At 48.5% G+C, this 23,076-nt stretch overlaps 1 protein-coding gene and 1 pseudogene across 2 annotated transcripts in view; both read left to right on the forward strand.

The window, feature by feature from the left end:
* Positions 1–23,076, forward strand: part of ADAMTS2 (ADAM metallopeptidase with thrombospondin type 1 motif 2) — a 262,993-nt gene that overhangs the window by 215,362 nt on the left and 24,555 nt on the right. The window contains exons 11-13 of the mRNA XM_079771375.1: positions 5,078–5,223; positions 9,031–9,206; positions 10,349–10,482. Coding sequence (XP_079627501.1) covers positions 5,078–5,223; positions 9,031–9,206; positions 10,349–10,482 — 456 coding nt within the window. The remainder of the gene's footprint in view (positions 1–5,077; positions 5,224–9,030; positions 9,207–10,348; positions 10,483–23,076) is intronic.
* LOC307099609 (E3 ubiquitin-protein ligase TRAF7-like) lies at positions 16,568–18,783 on the forward strand (annotated as a pseudogene). Its single transcript has one exon. The product of its transcript is annotated as an E3 ubiquitin-protein ligase TRAF7-like (transcript).

Here is a 23,076-nt window from a genome sequence, read left to right on the forward strand (position 1 = left end):
AAAAGCTTTCAAGACCAAAAAAAAAAAAAAGTTAAAGGAGTTCATTACCAGCAAACCAACAATGCAAGAAATGTTAAAGGAACTGCTGTAAGAAAAAGAAAAGGAGAGGAGGAACCAAGATGGTGGTGTAGGTAAACACCAGTACTCACCACCTCCCATAACCACATCAAAATAAACCAAATAACTAATATACTTATATGCATATCCCATGGACATGGGCAATAGGTTAGAGAAGACCTAGAAGGGAGGGGAGGGCCTGGGAGAATAAGGGGAAAGGGGGAAATGGGAGAGATCTGTAATACTATCAACAACAAAAATAACATTTTTTTAAAAATGTTGACAACATCAAAGACAGTATAAAGCTCAGAATATTGCCTTACAATAAAAATGTCAACAGCAACAATTACTGAGTATTGCTGATTCAAAGAGCATTTAAAATCAGGCTCTCACTAAGAAAATGGGAAATGCCCTAAAATCCACATCAGTAAGCAAATGGATAGTAATTTCTCCAATTTGACCATTCCTAAATGATCACATGACATTGCCAATAATGTCTCTAAATTATCAATAATAATTTTCAAATTCCCTCCACAAGCTAGAGTAAGCTATAGCACACAGACCAATCCCACCACCTCCTGCTTCTTTTCCCTCCCTAATAGCTTATTAAGATGTGATTTACATTTAAATTCACTCATTTAAAGTTTACAATTCAGTTATTTTCAGTATATTCACAGAATTGTATTACCATCACAACCATCAAATTTTCGAACATTTTTGTCACTCCAATTTTGAGAGGGATTGCATTGAATCTATAGATTGCTTTGGGTAATATAGACATTTTAATCATGTTAATTCTTCCTATACACAAGCATGGTATGTGCTTCCGTTTTTTGTATCTTCAATTTCTTTCTTCAGTGTCATAATTTTTCTAATATGGGTCTCCCACCTCCTTTGTTAAGTTTATTCCTAGATATTCTTTATGCAATTGTAATTGGGATTTTTTTTTTAGTTTTTCTTTCTGATAGTTTCCTATTGGTGTATAAAAATGCAATTGATTTCTTTTTTAAAATTTTTATTGATTTTATTTAGAGAGAGAGGAAGGGAGAGGGAGAGGGAGAGAGAGAAAAACACATTGATGTGAGAGTAGGAGGATGCTGCTTGGACATGGTCCCAGGAACAAGCTGGAATTACAACTGAAATATGGAAAGGCTTCCTGAATAATCAATGGAAAACGCACAGGAGAGAACCCTGATACCCAAGGAGGACTGAAGGTGGAGACCACATAGAAACTGGTAGGAGGAGCAGAGGCATGAAAGAGCTGGCCAGGCACCCACAGATGGTGAACGAGGAACCGGGAGTGGGTGGTGGTGGGGTACGGGGCCAGCTGCGGGCAGCTGGGGAATATGGTCCTGATCGCAGGCCATGCCTAGAAGAGTCAGAAAGGGATAAAGGAATAGAGTACGTGTTTGAAGAAATAATGGTAGAAAACTTCCCTAACCTGGTAAAGGAAAAAGTCACACAAGTTCAGGGGGCACAGAGAGCCCCAAACAAAAAGAACCCAAACAGACCCTTGCTCAGATATATCATAATTAAAATGCCAAAAACTGAAGACAAAGAGAGAATCTTAAAGGCAGCAAGAGAAAACTGTTACCTACAAAGGAGCTCCCATAAGGCTGACACCTGATTTCTCACCAGAAACTCTACAGGCCAGAAGGGAATGGCATGAAGTACTCAAAGTAATGCATAGCAAGGATCTGAGACCAAGATTACTATAGCCAACAAGGCTATCATTTAAAATAGACAGTCAAATAAAGAGCTTCCCAAACAAACAAACAAAAAAGCTAAAGGAGTTTATCACCACCAAGCCAGCATTACAAGAAATGCTAAAGGGATTGCTGTAAGGGATTGCTGAGAAGAAGAAACAGAGAGAGAAATGTAGCCATACAGAATTAAAATGGCTATAAATAAGTTCCTCTCAATAATAACCCTAAATGTAAATGGATTAAATGCTCCAATCAAAAAGTGTAGGGTAGCTGAATGGATACAAAAACATGACCCAACTATATGCTGTCTACAAGAGACCCACCTCAAAACAAAAGACACACATAGGATGAAAGTGAAGGGATGGAAACAAATTTTCCATGCAAATGGAAAAGAAAAAAAAGCTGGAGTAGCAATACTCATATTTGACAAAATAGACTTTAAAAGTATCATGCTAAGCGAAATAAGCAAGTCGGAGGAAGGTAAATATCATATGATCTCACTCATTTGTGGAATATAATGAACATAAACTGATGAACAAAAATAGAGCCAGAGGGAAAAAAATATTCTAGAATATAATGGAAGTAATCTTGTTATTTGCAGATTTTTAATATTTCCTACAAGTTTTGTGATATACTATGTTGGTACAGTTTTGGTAATATTATTATACTTAAAATCCTTTTATTCTTGAAATATTAATGTTTATTACATGTAATATTATTATATGTAAGATCGTTTTTCTTGAATAATTGCTGTTTATTGCATGTAACATTATCATATTTAGAATCGTTTTTCTTGAAAGAAAAAAAAATACAAGGAAGGAACTAAGAAGATTTCCAGTAGTTTGGCTTGAGAAATTATGTAAAAAGCCTTACCACCCATCCACAGATACCAGCACTATAGAGACTCTTGTTTATCCAGAGAAATAATAGATTATTTGGAAATTACATTATGCAACCTGTGACACAGCCAGCCAAAATAATAATAATAATAATAATAATAATAATAATAATAATATAACAATGACCTACTGATTCTATATATATATTATAGGGGCTTATCTAGATTTCAAAAAGAGGCCAGAAATTACTATGAGGTTATGAAAAAGGAGAAAGGAAGCTACTTAGAAAATTTACATAAGCTTCCTGTTTTGTACTTAAATACACCAAGAGTTATTTATGAACAGTTTCTTTCTGGATTGCCAATATTCTCAGATACTCTTAAGAAATATAGTATTAATGCATATGATTGGGAAAGGAAGTTGGAATAAAAGAGCACAGCAGTTCAAAAAAAAAGGAAGAAAAACATCGATATAAGAGCCAAACATCGACTGGCTTCCTCCTGCAAGCCCCCTACCAGGGATCAAGCCCACAACCTGGGCATGTGCTCTGACCTGGAATCAAAATGGCAATCTTTTGGTGCATGGGTCAACATCCAACCAACTGAGCCACCCCGGCCAGGGCTGCAATCAATTTCTGAACATTAATTTTGTATCCTGCTATTTTACTGAGCTCATTTATCATTTCTAATAGTTGTTTGGTGAATTCTTTAGGGTTCTCTCTATATAAAATTATGTAGTCTGCAAGTAATGACAATTTTACTTCTTCCTTTCTAATCTGGATGACTTTAATTTCCTTTTCCTGTCTGATTGTTGTGACTAGGACTTCGGTGAAAGTAAACAACCTTGTCTTATTCCTGATTTTAAGAAAATGCTTTTAGCTGTTTTCCATTGATTATGACAGTTGCTGTGGGTTTGTCATATATATTTGTCTTTTTATTATGTTGAGGTATATACCCTCTATTCTCACTTTGTTGAGAGTTTTTATCATTATGCTGGATTTTGTCACATGCTTCTTCTGTATCTATTAATATTATCCCATGTGTTTTATCCTTCGTTTTTGTTTATGTGGTGTAACATGTTAATTGATTTGCAGATATTGAAGTAACCTTGCATCCTAGGAATAAATCCCACTTGATCATTGTGTATGATCTTTTTCATGTATAGCTGAATTTGGTTTGCTATTATTTTGTTGAGGATAGTTGCATCTATGTTAATCATGGATATTCACCTATAATTTTCTTTTTCGTAATATATTTGTCTGGTTTCAGGATCAGCATTATGCTGGTCTTGTAAAATGAGCTTAGGAGCCTTCCCTCCTCTTGAATTTTTTGGAATAATTTGAGAAGGAGAGGTATTATTTCTTCTTATAATACTTAGTTAAATTTACCTGTGAAACTATCCGGTCCAGGACACTTACTGATTTGATTTCATTGGTAGTAATTGGTCTGAACCAATTTTCTGTTTCTTCTTAATTTGGTCTTAAAAAATTGTTTCTAGGAATTTATCCATTTCTTCCAGATTGTCCAATTTGCTGGAATATAATTGTTTATATATTTTCTTATAATCCTTTGTATTTCTATGGTCAGTTGTCACTTCTTCTCTTTCATTTCTGATTTTCTTTATTTGGGTCCTCTCTGTTTTTTGGTGTGTTTTTTTTTGTTGTTGTTGTTGTTGTTGTTTTTTATGAGTCTGGTTAACAGTTTGTCAACCTTGTTAGTCTTTTCAAAGAGTGCTTGGTTTCTTTGATCTTTTGCATTTTTCTTAGATTGTATCTCATTTACTTCCGCTCTGATCTTTATTATTTCCTTCTTTCTACTCACTTTTGGTTGTTTATAGTATTAGTCCGTTTTTAAATTTCTAATTTTTTGTGATGTATTTTCTTATTCTAATTTAATATCTCATTTTATACCTAATTTAGTATTTTTAATTTTGAAATTTTCTCCTTAAAATGGGCCCCTGAATTGTGTCAGCTTCCTCCCATGGGAGGAGGTGGGATAGTGTGATCAGATTCAAGTTATGGAATTGTGTTCCCTGCTTGCCAGTGTTTCTTGACTATATTCATAAATTTTTATCACATCAGCATACTGCCTGACCTGCTTCCATATTTTCTTGAAATTGGCTTTTTTAAAATTTAAACAGTAGATCTTATATGTCTCTGGAATCCTTGGCTTGGTGAGCTACTTGCATTTTTTAGTGTTCCCTGTGTGGGCATGCCAGTGGCTTCACCCTAGGGACATGGTGTGGGGCAGGCTCTGGCTAGACAAGGCGCTGAGGATGGTAGGAGGGCAGGGCAGGGCAGTAGTGGGGGAAGCTGGGTGGGCCAACATCTCCCTAGGTCTCCTGAGGGGCTTAGAGCTTCCAGGAGTGAGTAGGTCTGTCTCCCCATTTGCCTCCAGGGCTAGGCAGTCCTCACGGACACAGCAAGTGGAAGGGAGGGCAGGAGGCCTTGGGTCAAGGAAATGACCTGTCTTTCAGCACTGCTTTAAAGGACACTGCATCTGGCTGACGCCTGACATCCTCAAACGCGATGGCAACTGGGGCTCCTGGAGTCCATTCGGCTCCTGCTCGCGCACCTGTGGCACAGGTGTTAAGTTCAGGACCCGCCAGTGCGACAACCCACAGTAAGTTGGCCCTGGTGTTTCCCAGCTCTCCTGGGTGGCAGCTGTGGTTCCTGAGGCCCCTTCCTATCATGCAGGGCCCCTATTGCTGCATGTCAGTTCTGGAGAGGGTGCAAGGGCCGGCATCCTGATCGCTGGGAGGAAGGTGAGACTCAGAGAGGAAAGCCTCATGGCCCTGGTTGCACAGCCTGCTGGGAGCAAAGCCGGCCTGGAGCCCTGAAAACCTGGTCTCCTGGCCTGCTACCCATCCCCCCGCAGGCTCTGCACCCTCCTCCAGACACTGGCTGGCTCTGTCCTTCCTGGTCAAGTGTATCAAGGACATAAGGTGGGACAGAGAACAGGAATTAAGAATAAGAAGGAGGAGAGCTCTCTTGGTCCCCAGATGCCAGGAACCTGAGCAGGGGGAGCAACTGTTTGTAGTCAGGCAAGGGGCAGGGCCAGCAACATGCTGCCTGAACCCAGCTACCCAGGAGAGAGAACCTGGAGAGGCTGCCCCCATGCCCACTGGACTCCTATTGCCAACCATGCTCCCCTTCCGGCTTCCCAAGTTTGGGGCCTGCTGTGCTGTCCACCCTAGCCCCTCCCCGTCCCTCTCATCCCCCACTCCACCCCCGCCCCACGCACTCCACCTTATAAAAGTCTTTCTAATGCATGCCCCCTCCTCGGCCCACAGCCACTTACTTATTCACACCCAGGCCACTCTTCCTGCCTGAACCCTTAGCCTGGGCCTCCACCAGGGCAGTGCCCATGGAGAGGGGCACGTGGAGCCAGAATGCCTGTGTCCCGGGCCCCTGCAGCCCCATGGAAGTCAGGGCGGGTCACTTAGGCCCCTCCCCCCGGGCCTCAGGCAGCCTGCCCACGGGGTGATTGTGGGTGCACGTACAGTAATGTGAACAGGACCTGGGTGCAGGAAAACTCCCACAGGTGTCAGCTCACTGGTCTTCCACCTGCCCATTCGCAGCCCTCGGCTCCCAGGAGACAGGTGGCTTTTGTCTTTCTCTCTTTGGCCAGAGTTTTAAAGATTTTAATTTACATGAAAATGTTAAAAATCTGGAATTTCACATAAAGAAAACAGATTTCTAGCTTCCAGATTGGGCACCATAGCAATACAGGTTGATGGGCAACTCAGGCTGCCCGCCGCCCCCGCCCCCCCCCGCAACCATCTTCACTCACCTCCTCTGCCCACCTGAACCCCTAGATATTTGGGTTGGGGTCCCAAGACCCTAAGCCTCAGTCCCGGGCTCATCACCCTTCTTTGGACCCTGCCGTGGCCTCATCCGAAATTGTATTATGACTTTCTGTGCATGAACATTTTTCTGGGGGAGCAGGTCTCTAGCTTCACATCAACTTCTCAGAGGAATGTGCCCCCAAATTTAAGCCCACCCAGGTCTCCGGTGCCCATCTAGACTGCTGGGCTCTGCCTTTGCAGCAGCTGCCCTGCTCTGCTCAGCCAGGCTGCTGCATTTTCTCTGGCCATGCCCTGAACTGGCCACCAGGGAGCCAGAGGGGCTCAGCAGTAATAGCTCTGGGGAGAGGGGTCAAGTCCATGTTGGCCAGGAAGGGACTGGCGTCCGGAGCTGCAGCAGTGGGAGAGCCTGCCCCTCAAGGTCACTTGTGCCTCGGGCTGGCCACCCCAGCTCCTGCTGGAGCCTTCTCCTCCCATTTCTGACTACCTCCTGCCCTGGGGCTCTAAGCTTCCGTCCTGACTAGGAGCAGAAGCAAGAAGGGGCCCAAAGTGCCCTGCCCCTGACTCCCCTCATGCACCCCGGGCATGCTTGCCTCAGGAAGAGATTGACCAGACAGGAAGTTAGAACTGCAGAGGCCATGGGATTCTGGGTAAGGACTGTGGGGCTCCCGGCTTGTGGTGCATGCCTGGCATGCAGCAAGCACTCAGTAAATGTCTCAGCTGCCCCCTTCACATGCTGATGGAGTAACTTGAGCCCAGGGTGCAGTCGAGAGAGCAGGTTCGGCCTGACTTCCCCGCCCTCCATGGGCATCCAGGCCCTGATTCCTCCTGCCTGATGCTGGGTTCTCGGGCTCCAGCAGACTCACCCGCTGGCCCGGTTCAGTGGAGAAGGAACTGAAATCCATATTGACTCCCAAACAGAGTGAGCTGGAGAGTTTGGGGTGGGGAAGAGCAAGCGAAATACTAGAGACTGGACTGTTTGCAGTTTTACAATCACTAGGGTCTGGGCAGCAAACACACGCACACTCTAGGGATTTACCCCTCGGCCTTGCCCAGACTCCATGATGGCAGCAGGGGACAAGGGCAAGTGGCGGGAGCAAAGCTGTCAGTACAGCCGGCGAGCCCATCTGGTCCTGAAAGCCATCCTTCCCAGAGAATAGCCACGCCCTGCCCAATGCCGGCATTCCCCGTCAGACAGCAGGCAGCTCTGACAGCTGTTTGTTGACGCCGGCCTCACTCACATCTGCGGGAGACACGCGCAGCTGCAGCCCAGAGCATTTCTGAGCTCGAGGGCTCCACACAGCCTCTTTGTCAGAAATGCAAGACGGGCCACCCCTTCATTCGTTGTCCAGGTGATAACTGCGGGACTTCGTGCTGCCCATTTTAGTGTTACACTCACTCCCTGTGCTAGTCCCCAGCTCTTCCTATGACGCTGGGACTAGTGTGAAGACGCCCATGCAGCTCTAGCTAGACCCTGCCTGCAGGACTGAGTTCCCACTGTGTTCGCTGCCCAGACCCTAGTGGTTGTAAAACTGCCAACAGTCCAGTCTCTAGTATTTCGCTTGCTCTTCCCCACCCCAAACTCTCCAGCTCCCTCTGTTTTGGAGTCCACATGGATTTCAGTTCCAATCACTATGCCTCCTGCCTGGGCTGGCCAGGGATTCCAGCAACAGCAGACCCTTCCTGCTTCCCCCATGGCGGCTGCTGCTCTCCTGGCTCCCCACGCCTGCAGCCAGGCCTGCACCCCCTTCTCCTGGTGACACCTTGTTGGTATTGTCATTGGTCTATGGTATTATCAGTGACCCTGGCGTCAATCTCAGAGTTACCCTTTCTTCCGATCTCCTATCAAACACTGAGGCCTCTTGGTCCTTCTGCCACAAGCTTTTCTGATCATCATTCCCGCGGACCCCCTGGAGGACACAGTGCTGCGGGAGGGGCCTCACAGAGGCCGCTCCTTTCTCGTCCACTCTGCTGTGCTGCACGGCAGTCCCCCTTCTTGTTGCCCGCAGAGCATGACTTGCTCAAGTCTCAGGTGAGGCCTTGGGTGCTGGCTGGCTCTGCCACAATTGGCATATGGCAGCACTGTCGCCCCCCAGCTCCTCCCAGGGTCTGGCCTGCCACAGCCCATCCTTCACCTTGCAGATGCACCTGCCAGCCAGAGCCGGTGCCTTTTCCGTGGGGCTAGTGCGCTGTGGGTTGTTCTCAGGGAAGTGAGGGAATTACGGAAACAGCCCAAATTCGCTGGGGTGGAGGAAGGTGGGGGGAGTGTCCACCGTGCGCCCCACACTTGGGAAGAACCTGGGCAGTGGGACTCTGCTATTTCAGAACTGCTCTTTGCGTGCCCACCCTGTGTCAGGCGCAGGCACAGACCCCCATGGAGAGGAGACACGGGGCCGCCAGGGAGGATTGCCAGCCCTCTATACCTGATGCTCTGGGGCCTGGGAGGCTGGGGTGCTGCCCTGGTCTTGTGTCCAGAACAGGACAGGGCAGGCCTGGGTCCCTTCGGTCAGCAGAGCTGACCCGACACCTGAGACTCCAGGATCCCCCAGACTGTACACGTGGAGCGCTGAGTGCTGGCGTCTTCCTGCTGGACCGAGCTGCAAGGCCTTTGCTCTCTCCTCCAGCCCGGCCAACGGCGGCCGCACCTGTTCGGGTCTTGGCTACGATTTCCAGCTCTGCAACTCCCAGGACTGTCCCGACTCCCTGGCCGACTTCCGTGAGGAACAGTGCCGGCAGTGGGACCTGTACTTCGAGCATGGTGATGCCCAGCACCACTGGCTGCCCCATGAGCACCGGGACGGTGAGGCTCTGAGTGGAGGGCAGAGTGAGGCTCAGGGCAGGGCAGGGTGGGTGGACTGGGGCTCACCCTTCCTGTGAGTCTGTGTGAGCAAGGCGGTCAGCCGCAGGGCTGCCGGGGTCCACTCCACGATTGAGGCTGGGGCTTGAGGCAGGACTACAGTCCCAGAGGGGCCAGGACACTGGGCCTGGCCCAGGACGCAGGGGAGGGGACCAGGAGGCTCAGCCAGGGCCAGGCTCTGCTGCCTCCACCCGCTGGAGGAGGCTGTAGGTGTGTTATTAAACCCGCTCAGGGATGGAGGTGGGGACGGAGCTGAGGGGACCCTGCCAGGGAGCCAGGCTACCTCTAGCCTTCTCATATTTCAGATGACAGTCAGGACTCAGTCAAGTGTCAGAAAAGGTAACATGAACTACTTTGTGTGCTCAAAGGAATTTATTGGCTCCTAGGTACCAAAAGGCCTGGCAGCTTCAGGCATGATCCCGGTTGTATTCTGTTTGGTTCCCCTCCCTCGTGGTGGAATTTTAAACATGCAGTTTTTGTTCCCTCCAGGCATTGGGCAGGGGCAGGCTGCCAGCAAGGGCCCGTCTCCATCATCCTGCGTGTGATATGCCAGCAGAGCGCCCTGCAGGCAGGGGAGCCAGCACAGAACAGGCCCCCCAGAGGCGGGCTGCAGCCTGGCGGGCAGGGTGGATAGCCATCAAATAGCCCAGCGTTTTAGTGACTTCTGAGAGAAATACTGAGAAGGGAAGACGCCAGGGACCCAAGACTGAATCAAGCGGCGTCTAGCCTTATCTGGGGTTTTAGAGAAGGTTGACTGAAGAGGGTCTTCAGTTGAAAAGCTGGCGAATAGCCATTGGCCTTCCCCTGGGTGTCGGGGCCTGAGGCCTGGGCTGCTCCAACAACATCCTGGCTCCTCTGGGAAAAGCTCTTCCCAAGTCCCTGAGGAGGAAACTCGAAGGGGTTGCAGTCTCCTGGCCCCTTTCCTTTTCCTGCCCCAGGGCGATGTGGGGGGGAGGGGGGAGGAGGGGTACAGGAGGGGATTAAGTCTTAAGAAGACCCTCATGGGAATTTCTCATGAGTGGACTTGGGAAAGAAGGTGAGCAGAGCAGCCCACGCTTTCCCCTAACACCCCTCTTCCCTTCCAGCCAAGGAGAGGTGCCACCTCTACTGTGAGTCCAAGGAGACCGGGGAGGTAGTGTCCATGAAGCGCATGGTGCATGACGGGACGCGATGCTCCTACAAGGATGCCTTCAGCCTCTGCGTGCGAGGGGACTGCAGGGTGAGTGCTCTGGTGCCAGCGCGGGAGCTCAGGGTCTCTGCTTCAGGGCGTTTTGAGAGGACTCATGCAGCGTGTTAGACCCAGCACTTGGAGCAGGGCAGACCCCCGGCAAATGTTGGCCTGCCCCTCCTCTGTGCTGGAGGCTCTCGGCATTTAGTACGCCTCAGAGCAACATGGGGAACTTCAGGCTCCTCCTGAGAGATTCTAACTCCTAGGTTGAGGCTGGGACCCAAAAGCAGGATTTTTATGAGCCTCCAAGTGATTTCAACACGCGCGGTCCTCGGTGACCCTGCCACATCCTGGCACTCTGATGGGCACTGGACAGCTCACTCTTGACCAGGGTGGCCCACCGGGGGTCTCATGGCTCGGTTCTTTGTAGAAATGCCTGCTGTGTTTCCCGTTGTCATTATGATGTCTTTGGCTTCCATCTTAGGCTGATACAGGAAACCACCGCGGGGTAACCTCAGCATACAGTAGTAAGTGAGCTCAGACTCGCCTCCTGCCAGATTCCCTGAAACAACTGAAAGACTGTAGTTTGTGTAGACAGGACTGCGTGTATGTGCCGTGCAGACTGACTCTCCTAAGGAGTCTCTGGCAGAGAACCTGGCACAGTGGTCGGCAAACTCATTAGTCAACAGAGCCAAATATCAACAGCACAACGATTGAAATTTCGTTTGAGAGCCAAATTTTTTAAACTTCAACTTCTTCTTACGCCACTTCTTCAAAATAGACTCGCCCAGGCCGTGGTATTTTGTGGAAGAGCCACACTCAAGGGGCCAAAGAGCCGCATGTGGCTCGCGAGCCGCAGTTTGCCGACCACTGACCTGGCAGAATGCAGTCACCCCTGCCCGAGGGGGGGGGGGTGAGGCTGGACGCACAAGGAGGTGGGGTGTCAGTCAGCCCCTCCCCTCCACTCAGGTAGGACCCCGGCCTGAGGTGAAGGAGGCTCCTCAGGACACAGGGGCAGGGATAGGAGGAGGCTGGCTGAGTCCGACCCTTGCAGGGAGGCCGGGCCACACGGTCCGCTCGGACAGTAGAACCAAATCCTCAGAGATGAAGGCAGCAGTGTTTCCTCTGTACCCACGGGGCTTTGTTTTATGGGGGTGACAGTGAGGACACAGAGAGGCCAATGCCATTGAGAGAAGAATTCATTACTTGCATTTCCCAAGAGAAGGGCATGCCATGCCTTGCAGGGCCACGTGGGGGAGCACCAGGTTTGTTGGGGGCAGAAGCCTAGGCCAGAGCTTTCTTTGGGGTTCCTGGTGGAAAAGGGAGCAGGGCAGGGGAAACAGGTTAGGATTGGCCAGTTTGAGGAACTCTGGCAGGCTTCAGCTCTAGGGCTGGTCTCCAGTTGCCTGCTGCCTGGCCCTGGGACAATTGGGGGCAGGGGAAACAGTGTTCTGATATGTGAGAGATACGGCAGGTTTGCATCTTAAAGGTGTACTCCCAAGCTAGCCCTTTGCCATCTCTAAGAATGGCTAGTCCTGGGACATCATAAGACACATAAAATTAAAAATATATATACGTGACCGATACAGGCAATAAGCATGGGAAACATTTAGTAGAAGAAGCTTTCAATGGCAGCTTCTAAATGCTTGCAAAAATAACGGAGAAGTCAGAGCATTAATTTACCATCTTAGTGGGAGCAGCCAGCTTCACTCCTGGCATTGACAATTTAAGAAGAGATTAAGTATTTCATTAAATAATGGTGTTTTGAATAGTAACAGCAAGCTGATAATTTTTACATAATTAGAACAAACAGATACTTACATTTATATATGATCATATTGCAAAATTTAGAAAGCAGAGGCAGAAAGGAAAGATTAAAAACACAAAAGACATGGGGTAGTAGTAAGATAAACCATATCTTACTAACACTACAAGTGAAATGTGAGATTCTTATTTTAAAAGAATCTAAGTCAAAAAATAATATCCAGTGGATGTTGTGAATAAGAGAATATCAAAACACAATGACTTGGGAAGGTTAAAAGTGAAATGACATTAACTAGAGAATGAAAGATCGGTGCACCTGTAACATACATACACCGCAAGGAGTCAAAGAGAACCAATAATATGAATCTCACGGGGACATTTGGTTTTGATTAAGGGCGCCATCCACTCCCTTGATAAAGTAATAACATGTGCCCTAGCCGGTTTGGCTCAGTGGATAGAGCGTCGGCCTGCGGACTCAAGGGTCCCAGGTTCGATTCCGGTCAAGGGCATGTACCTTGGTTGTGGGCACATACCCAGTGGGGAGTGTGCAGGAGGCAGCTGATCGATGTTTCTAACTCTCTCTCCCTCTCCCTTCCTCTCTGTAAAAAAAAAAATCAGTAAAATATATATTTTTAAAAATAATAATAACATGCTATCAAATATATCACTTAAAAACTGCTATGAAAAAGGAGGAACTGAAATAAGCTGGCATATATCTGATATGATAGCTCGCTGATAGGACTTCCTAACAGATGGGAAGGGAGGAAAGCAGCTCCTCTTAGCTCTGTGCCCCTTGCCATGTGACAGACGCCCACGATCACTACCAGCCGCTCCCACCTTGGCTGGAACCGAAATGGAATCAAGCTGTGAGCCTCCCCTGGTCACAGCAGCCACGCAGAGCAAAGCGGGCACACGTGGCCATCCCCAACCTGAGCTATCATTGGCCCCATTAACCCTTTATAATCTAAAGTGAGATTTCAGGCCGGGAGAAGGACCCTGTGCTTCACTGGCCTCTTGTACTTGGTTAAAGTCATTTCCACCTAGTTCAGTTCAGACCACTGTGCCTCCTGAAGGGCTGTAGACACTTGCCAAAGACAGATAGGTGCTTGCCTGCGCCTGGATGGTCACACCACCTGAGATGAGCTGGCCAGCAGCTGCCCAGACAAGAATCTGCTGAGTCACTCTTCTAGGTGGCAGGCAGGGTCCTTTCGACTGTGATTATTAGACATCCTGATTTCAGAAACAATAAAAGGTGAAATGCAATGTGTCTTAGAACGGAGGAGAAATTATGACAGGCTTTTTTAATCTCTCTCAAAGTTTGACAGATCAAGTTGTTCATTCACTCTGGGGTTTTTTTTTGTTCATCATCTGTGATTCACAGAACAAAAGCTCAGAGCAACTGTTCTCAAACATCATGCTGCTTCATTTTCTCTTGTCCGGACATCCTTCTTCTCATCCACCCAGGTGGGACTTCCACATACTGTCTTTGGTTGTACACGGGCTGCAAGCCTTTTTAGAGGGAACACGGGAATCCATGGAGAACTCCTAAGAGCTGCTCTCACCGAAGGCATGCGATCTCTGTGGGTGGCTCCCGTGAGCCTCCCCTGGTCAGACAGGCTTCAGAGTCCGAGACGGAGCCCTCCTGATGCCATGTCCTTCACTGGTACCTGTGCACACCTGGTTGGCATCCAGCTGCCTCTCCCTTCTAGTTGTCCTGTAGGAAACCTAAGCATTGATCCCCCTCCGATGAGAGGCTGGAGCAACCCTTCCAGGGATACACTGCTAACGTTCTGCACCCAATTCCAGTGTAGGGGCTTTTCCCTATACCAGCAAGCAATTCTCTGACACCAGCGGGGAGTCCTACAGTTCAACTCAGTTCTGACACTATCTAGCTGAAGATAATGTCAGATCCCACAGGTTAAGGGCTCAGTCTTACAATACCGCCCCCACCCCTTCCAACTGCCATCAAAAGTTCCGGTGTCACCTGTGCTTCTGACCAACTGGCTATAGATTGGAGATTCCCACGACCCCCTCTTTGGGTTTGATTCATTTGGTAGAGTGCCTCACAGAACTCAGAGAATTGTTTCACTTACTTGATCACTGGTTTATTATAAGAAGATATAACTCGGGAACAGCCAAGTGGAAGAGAAACATAGGGCCGGGTATGGGGAAGGGGCAAGGAGCTTCCACGCCCTCTCCAGGTACACCACTCTCCGAAACTTCACCTGTTCACCAACCCAGAAACTCTCCAAACCTCACCCGTTGGGGTTGTTGTGGAGGTTGCATTACATAGGTATTATTAACTTAAAGATAAAATACCTTTCAAGTGAGAGGCAACAAGCATTTATTTGAGATCAAAGCAAAACTATTCAGGAATCACTGATTCAGACAGAAACCCAAATAGTGTTCTGACAAAGGCAAAGGGGTATTTATGAGAAGGGAAAAGGGAAGAATTGCATCCATATAAGGAAGGCATTTCTATTGATGCCGGTGACATAACATAGTGATGTTAATTCTAAACAACTTTTTAATTTGCAGTCCAATAGTCATAACTGCTTTCTTACTGTCTTTGCAAACAGTTCTACGGGGCACAGTGTTGCTTTAGGCCCAGTCCCAAGATGATTCTGCCCTGTTTTAGCATTCCAAGGTTTGAGGCATAAGATGTGCAAGGCAGTTCCTGTGGGGTAGCAGCTCCAGCTGCATTTTAAAGTGGTTCCTTATTTTTTGGTACATTTTTTCCCTTTTGATGAATATTATTCCTCGAAAACATCACTGATCAATTATCAGAAAGCAGCACTGATGAGTTATTAAAAGCAATGGTCCTCCATTGTCAGGAAGGTTCATTTTCAGTACATCATGCCATTGCCAGTCCCTTGTCGCCAGGAAGGCTCATTCCCAGTATGTCATGTCCCATGTAGAAGGGAAAGTGGTTTCTTTGACCTAAAGCAGTGGTTGGCAAACTGCGGCTCACGAGCCACATGCGGCTCTTTGGCCCCTTGAGTATGGCTCTTCCACAAAATACCGCGCTCACGTACAGTGCGATTGAAACTTCGTGGCCCATGCGCAGAAGTCGGTTTTCGGCTCTCAAAAGAAATTTCAATCGTTGTATTGTTGATATTTGGCTCTGTTGACTAATGAGTTTGCCCACCACTGACCTAAAGGAACACTGGGCCACATTTGAGCAACAAGAGTACAAGAACAGGGGAAGGCTTTACCATGATGTTTCTCTAAAGGCAAACATTTTCTGGAGGTTTCTCATCTGAGACTTCATCTCAAAATGTTGAGCAGCCATTATTGGGGTGGTATCATTATAACACTGAGCTATGTAAAACAAAGTTTTATAACAGCAAAATTTTCTATAATAACAAACAAAATGCTAAGTTCAATTTGAAGAATAAATCTGAACCAGGATTTATACCCTTAATAAAGCTGAGAGTAGTCAGGTATTTGCCGCAACCTTTTGCGGTGGGGGTTCAGGATCTGAAGGAGGGGCCAACGCACAAATGAAAACACTAGACAAGAAATATGAATTTAGAAGGCATGGGGGGCCAGGTGGAGACCTCTCTCTTAGAGAGGCACACTGAAACCTGCCCTTATCTGCTTTTTATTCAATTTTAGATACACAGCAAACAGGTAGCAGACAGACCGTCTCTAAGGTCAATAAAGATCAGGAAAGTTCAGTAAACATTTACTCTGAGGCTATTGGGTCAGGAAATTGCTTTGAGCCATCACTATCTCAACAGAACAATGGTGCTTGACATTAGCCCTGCTAATTGTCCAAGGTCCTTCGGCCTTCTGCATTCCTTGGTGCACTCTCATGATAGTATCGGTAGTGGATGGCTTCCCGCAGGTATTAAAGAACCAAGATAGTTAAGAACCATGAGCTGTCAGTGGACACTAGATTGAATCATTTGGTTTGTGCCCTGATTCTGCCTAGTTTTGTCTCTATTTTACCACAGGTGTCTTATCAAAGTACAATGAGGGGTATAAACAACAGAGCAAACCACCTTGCTTAACTAGGATATGGTCAAAAGGAATTCTATTTTCTAATATAACTCATGCAAAGGAATTTAAAGATTCGTCTGGTTGGCTATTGCTGTGGTGGTTATTGCAGTAGTTGCCCAAGGAAAAAGGGTTTTTCCAAATCTGGTAACTTCCCTAAGGTTGACATCACCAGGCATTGAATATCCTTGACTACGTGTGTGACTGGTTGCATGTTTTGACCTAAGAAGCAGGTTTAAAGATGATGCCCATCTTTTTTCAGGCCGGCAGCCATGGGGGCACAATGAAGCGGGGGGGCGGGGGGGATGCCATTCCTGGGTGGTGGCAGGTGGGAGATGCTGCCGGAGGACCCTAGATGCTTCTCTAGAGCATGAGCACAGGCAATAGCGCCTGGTACAACCACTTCTCTGGGGGCCTACCAATCTTCCCACCCCAGACATCACCACCGGGACCAGAATGGAAACAACCTTTGGGCCTGCCTTTTCAGCTATCACCACTATCACCAAAGCGGATGGGACCAGCACATACAAACAGCACTGCAGGATGCCCTCCTCCTCCAGCACCTTTGCCTACTCCCCTCGGGATGAGGAGGACAGCATGCCCCCCATGAGCACCCCACGCCACTCTGGCTTGGCCATCTCCATTCGCTCCCTGCACTCCATTCGCTCCTATGCTCCATGTTCTCGCTGCCTGAGAAGGAGGAGGAGCTGGAGCCACTGGTCTTTGCCAAGCAGCTCGCGGTGAAGCTGTGCTGCCAGCTCTGCTACAGTGTGTTTAAGGACCCTGTGATCACCATGTGTGGGCATACATTCTGTCAAAGATGTGCCTTGAAGTTGGAGAAGTGTCCTGTGGACAATGCCAAGCTGACGATGGTGGTGAACAACATTGCCGTGGCCGAGCAGACCGGGGAGCTCTCCATCCACTGCAAGCATGCTGTCAGGCAACAGGGGTCAGGAAACCCACTGTCATTGAGGTGGACCCCCGAGGGTGCCCCTTCATTATTAAGCTCAGTGCCTGAAGGACCACGAGAGCAGCTATGACTACAGGCCTGTGCGGTGCCCAACACCCCCAACTGCCCGCTCCTTCTCAAGATGAACCTGGAGGCCCACCTCAAGGAGTGTGAGCACATCAAGTGTCCCCACTCCAAGTACGGATGCACATTCATTGGGAACCGGAAGACGTATGAGACCCATCTGGAGACCTGCCTCTTTGAGGGCCTGAAGGAGTTCCTCCAGCAGATGGATGACTAATTCCATGAGATGCACGTGGCGTGGGCCCAGAAGGACCAGGAGATCACCTTCCTGTGCCCCATGCTGGGCAAGCTCTCAGAGAAGATTGACCAGCTGGAGAAGAGCCTGGAGCTCAAGTTCAATGTCCTGGATGAAAACCAGAGCAAGCTGAGCGAGGACCTCATGGAGTTCCAGAGGGACGCATCCATGTTGAACAATGAGTTGTCCCACATCAACACATGGCTGAATATGGGCATCCTAGGATCCTATGACCCACAGCAGATCTTCAAGTACAAAGGAACCTTTGGGGCCACCAGGGCCCGCTCTGGTGTCTCTGTGTCTACTCCATGGGGGACCTGCTCTTCAGTGGCTCCTCTGACAAGAACATCAAGGTATGGGACACGTGTGCTATCTACAAGTGCCAGAAGACACTGGAGGGCCATGATGGCATTGTGCTGGCACTCTGCCACCAGGGGTGCAAGCTCTACAGCGGCTCAGCAGACTGCACCACCATTGTGTGGGATATCCAGTACCTGCAGAAGGTGAACATGATTCAGGCCTATGACAACCGTGTGCACACTGGTCCCCTCACACAAAATGCTCTTCAGTGGCTCCCTGAAGGCCATCAAGGTCTGGGACATTATGGGCACTGAGCTGAAGCTGAAGGAGCTAACAGGCCTAAACCACTGGGTGCGGGCCCTGGTGGCTGCCCAGAGCTACCTATACAGTGGTTCCTACCAGACAATCAAGATCTGGGATATCCAGACCCTCGACTGCATCCATGTCCTATAGACAGCTGGTGGCAGTGTGTATTCTATCGCCGTGACGAATCTCCACATTGTCTGTGGCGCCTACGAGAACCTCATCCACGTGTGAGACATTGAGTCCAAGGAGCAGGTGCAGATCCTGACAGGCCACGTTGGCACTGTGTATGCCCTAGCGGTCATCTCAACACCAGACCAGACCAGTCTTCAACGCATCCTATGATCAGTCTCCCAGGGTCTGGAGTATGGACAACATGATCTGCACACAGATCCTGCTGTGTCACCAGAGCAGTATAACTGCACTGGCTGTGCCCCGGGGCCGGCTCTTCTCGGGGGCTGTGGACAGCACTGTGAAGGTTTGGACTTGTTGACAGAATCCAGGCCAGGTCTCAGCTTCTTCTGGGCCCACCCTAGGCTTATCCAAGCCAGGCTGGTATCAGGGTCTTTGCCTGCCCTTTTGGGGATAGGTGGGCAGGCTCACCAGGCCAGGCAGTGTCCTACTGATCCTGTGTCTGGCAAGTCTCTCTCTGTCTGGCTCTGCCATCATTGCTGCCAGGATAGTGCCCAGACCCTCTCTCTACACTCCAGGTATAACGCTCACCCGGTCCATCCTCCACCCCTGTTCCTGAAGGACGCTCTAACCACTGAATAATATTGGCCAGGGCCAATCATTTGTATCTTTTAATTTAACTGAATAGAAATATAAAATTTCAAGTTACAAAAAGATTTTGGGTAACAATTTTTAAGAACATATACCATAAAACAATTATTGAAAACTTTCACCAAAAAAACCTTTTATTTTATTTACATCTATTTAATTTACTAAATTTAAATAATTACATTTAGATTAGTCAAACATTTTATGAGACATTAGATACATTTAATTATTATCCCAAACTATTTTCCTGTTGACAAACCCTATAACAGAGATAGTGTGAACTTATTTTTTTTAGTAAACCCAGATAAAATATAATTTTATATTAAACATTGCTAACTTTAATAACATTGCTGTTTTAATTAAACCAACAAACTTAAATCTACTTTGTTATTAAATCTTTTCCCAAATCACATGATTCTGAAAAGCTTTGTGTTAGTTTCTGTTATATTTAATTTATATAAGTGGTTAAGTTCTTTAAGCCAGTTAAACAGAGCTTTTTATATAAACCAATTTTTATTAATGTCCTCTACATACACATATATACATAGACATAATCAGAGATCTGATTACTTCATTTAAAAAAAGTTTTTTGGTTTTTTTAAAATATATTTTATTGATTTTTTACAGAGAGGAAGGGAAAGGGAGAGAAAGTTAGAAACATCAATGACAGAGAAACATCAATCACCCCCCACTGGGGACGTGCCCGCAACCAAGGTACATGCCCTTGACCGGGATCGAACCTGGGACCCTTGAGTCCGCAGGCTGACGCTCCATCCACTGAGCCAAACCAGTTAGGGCTAAAAAAAGTTTTTAACCATGAGACAGGTATAGTAAATACCATCTATCCTATATAATAAAGAGGTAATATGCAAATTAACCATCACATTGTCACAAGATGGCTACGCCCACAGTGGAGGTGGGTTTCCTGTAACACAAGATGGCTGAACTCACAGCGGAGGCAGGGTTCCCATAATGCAAGCAGGGACCTGAGGCTGCGTGGAGCTGGGCGGGGCGGGAGACCTGAGGCTGCGCCCCCTGCCCAGCGGGACTTGACGGGTGACCTCAAGGCACGCTCACCACCCCAGTGCCAGCCTGGGGTACCTGAGGCCACACCCCCCATCTGGCAGGGCTTGATGGGGAACCTCAGGGCACGCCCCACCCCAGGCCTCAATCCCCGCCCTGGTGCAGGGCCAGGGAACCTGAGGCTGCACCCCCTGCCTGGTGTGCGCTGGGGGACCTAAGGCTGTACTCCCTGCCCAGCGGGGCTTGATGGGGGACCTGAGGCTGAGTCCCCCACCCAGCGGGGCTTGACAGGGGTGGGGCCAGCCAGGTCTGGATCTCACCCAATGGGGGTGGGGCCGGCAGGGTCTGGGTCTCACATGATTTTGAGGCATGCGTGAGTGGGCGGGAACTTGACTCTGGGCCAAGGAGAAAGATTTTCATATACATTTTACTAATTTTCTTTCATCTCTGACACTTCTATTATAGAGAAAGGGCAAATAGCAATATTAAAATATTTCCTCTAATTAATTCCCTTTTAATGTGCATGGATTTCATGCACTGGGCCACTAGTATATATATAAAAGCCTAAGCAACCATTACGACCAAATGACCTGAATGACTGAAACCACTGGTCGACCAGTCGACCAGTCACTAGACGTGCACCAACCACCAGGGGGCAGACGCTCAATGCAGGGCTGCCTTCTGGTGGTCAGTGCACTCCCACAACTTCCCGTGGCTGGCCAACTGCCCCCGGTCCCTCCCCCTGGCCAGCCAGCCCACCTTGGCCCCTGGTGCTAAACCATTCATAGATGATCTGCTTCTGGGTAAGAGTTTCATACGTAGTAGAGCAGCTCCCTCACTGCAATCTATTGAAAGTCAGCCCTTGACACAAGGGTTTGTCTCACTCGCGTCCTCTCCCTTCCCCAGGGGCTGCCTGCCCACCGCGGTGATGGAGCGGTGGCGAGGGAAGGAGGGGGGGAGGCAAGGAACCGCACAGTGGCAGGGCGCCGACAGTGGCATCAGCGTCTGGCATCTGTCCCTTCCATGTCCAGCCCGGCAACTGTCGCCTCCTCTCCCAATCCCACTGGGGCCCACAGGTGGTAGCACATGTGGCCCCTTTCCCAGGGGGTCCAAGGGCCTGCTCCCTCCTCGTTGGCCGGCGGCCAACCTCCCGTGGTCCCTCCCCACTCTCCTCCCCCAGGCCAGCAGGCCCCGATCGGTCTGGCCCTGATCGGCCCAGCCCCGATCGGCCCTGATTGCTGGCCAGTCCTAGAGACCCCACCCATGCACAAATTCATGCACCGGGCCTCTAGTTAATTTATAATAGTTGGAATAAGTTGTTAATTTAAATGGCTAAAGCTTTAAGATTTGATAAACAGTTTTTAAGGAATGGGGCTGCTTAGCAAAGGAGCCCATATATCTACTTGTGGGGTTATTTTATTGTTGACAGTATTACAGATGTCTCCCATTTTCCTACCTTTTACCACCCTCCACCCAGGCCCTGCCCCAACCCAGGCCTTCCCCATACTATTGTCTGTGTCCATGGATTATGTATTTCTATATATATATATATATAAAACCCGAATATGCAAATAGAACGAACAGTGGAACAACCGGACAACCGGTTGCTATGACGTGCACTGACCACCAGAGGCGGGCACGGAACATGGCAGTCATCAGCAGCAGGGAACATGGTGGGCATCGGCCGCAGTGGGATGGTGGAGCAGGTGAGCGAGGATGCCAGACCAAGGCGGGGCACCAGTCACTGTCATTGGAGCGAACCTCTGGTGGTTACTGAAAATTCTTTGCTCCCACGCGCTGTGGTCCTGCCAGGCACTTGCACCTGCTGCCAGTGCTGGCCCTGCTCACACCCACTGCCAGCACCAGAGCCACCACTCGCACCCACTGCCAGCGCCCAGCACAGGCCCCAATCGCTCAGCACCATCAAAAGGCTGCCCCAATCAACCCTCAGGGCTTCTCTACCTCCCCCTGCTCCTGAGGGGTGATCGGGGCCGGCAGCCACCTCTTTCACCTGCTGCTAGCGACAGCCCCCCTTGCACCCACAGCTGGCACCGGAGCCACCACTCATACCCACTGCTGGTGCCCAGCGCTGGTCCAAATCACTTGGCACTGTCAGTGGATGTGAGCAGCGGCTGCCAGCCCTGGTTGCCCCTGAGGGCTTTTCCACCTCCCCCTGCTCCTGAGGGGTGATTGGGGCAGCAGCCACCACTTGCACCCACTGCTGGCTGGGAAGAGCCTGCTCCTCTCAGAAAAATGGCTGCTGTGGTATAAGGTGGGGGATAACCAATTGCAGGTCTCTGGGTTGCTGCTTTTTCATATCTTCCCACAATGCTTCCTATCCCAGCCTCTCCTCAGACAACTCTAGTCCTCACTGCCCTCCCTTCACCAGAGCCTTAAATGAAAATCCTGTGTTCTGGGATTTTTATTTACTTTTTTTAAGGAAAAAAAAATGTGGCTTTATCTCCCACCAACTCTGGTCTCCCTGGCAGTCAGAAGACCTGCTGCCTTTTATGGCTGGATGTTACATAGGCCGTGTTCTCAGATCTGGTGTTCTGGACTGGCAAGCCCACCTGGGATCTGGGCCTGGACCACAGGGATATCTCCGCAGCCAAGAGATCCCTCCTCACCCTCGGCCTACTGCCGTGGAAGCTTGGCCTGTCCTTCTCGCAACCCTCCCCTTCCTGCTAGTCCAGGTGGTTTCTGCCCTTCCTTGTTAAAGTCTCCTCTTCAGCTAGTCCTCAATTGGTAACTCCAGGTGAATGTTCCCCAATTTAGTTTTATTTCCAGATTGGCCCTCAGAGGAGGTGCAAGAAAGATTCACCTACTACACCACCATCTGGAAACCCTAGCTCCTTGTGTTTTTAAAAGCTCTTTTCTCACTTTTTTCCCCTTTGGTTTGTTTAGTTTCAGGCAGTTGTAGGCTGTGTTTACATTTCTGATATCTACAGGAAGACTTTGGAAGTTACTAAGAAGACTTCAAAAAAATTCTATTAGGTTTCTAATTTTACCAAATTTCTGATCATAGAGTTATTAGATTCTTTGAACTATCTTGTCAGGTTTTAGGCAGGACAAAGAAAGAAATTTTAAAGTATCTGCTCAGATGGCCAAAGTTTTTTTTTTATGATTCATTTAGAAGTTATTTTATCTTTTAGACAGTTTTACTCATTAACTAAAGGTATTTCACTGTCCCAGAGTGGTTTCCTCT

Source organism: Cnephaeus nilssonii, assembly GCF_951640355.1.
Source record: "Cnephaeus nilssonii genome assembly, chromosome: 5".
Classification (NCBI taxonomy): Eukaryota; Metazoa; Chordata; class Mammalia; order Chiroptera; family Vespertilionidae; genus Cnephaeus; species Cnephaeus nilssonii.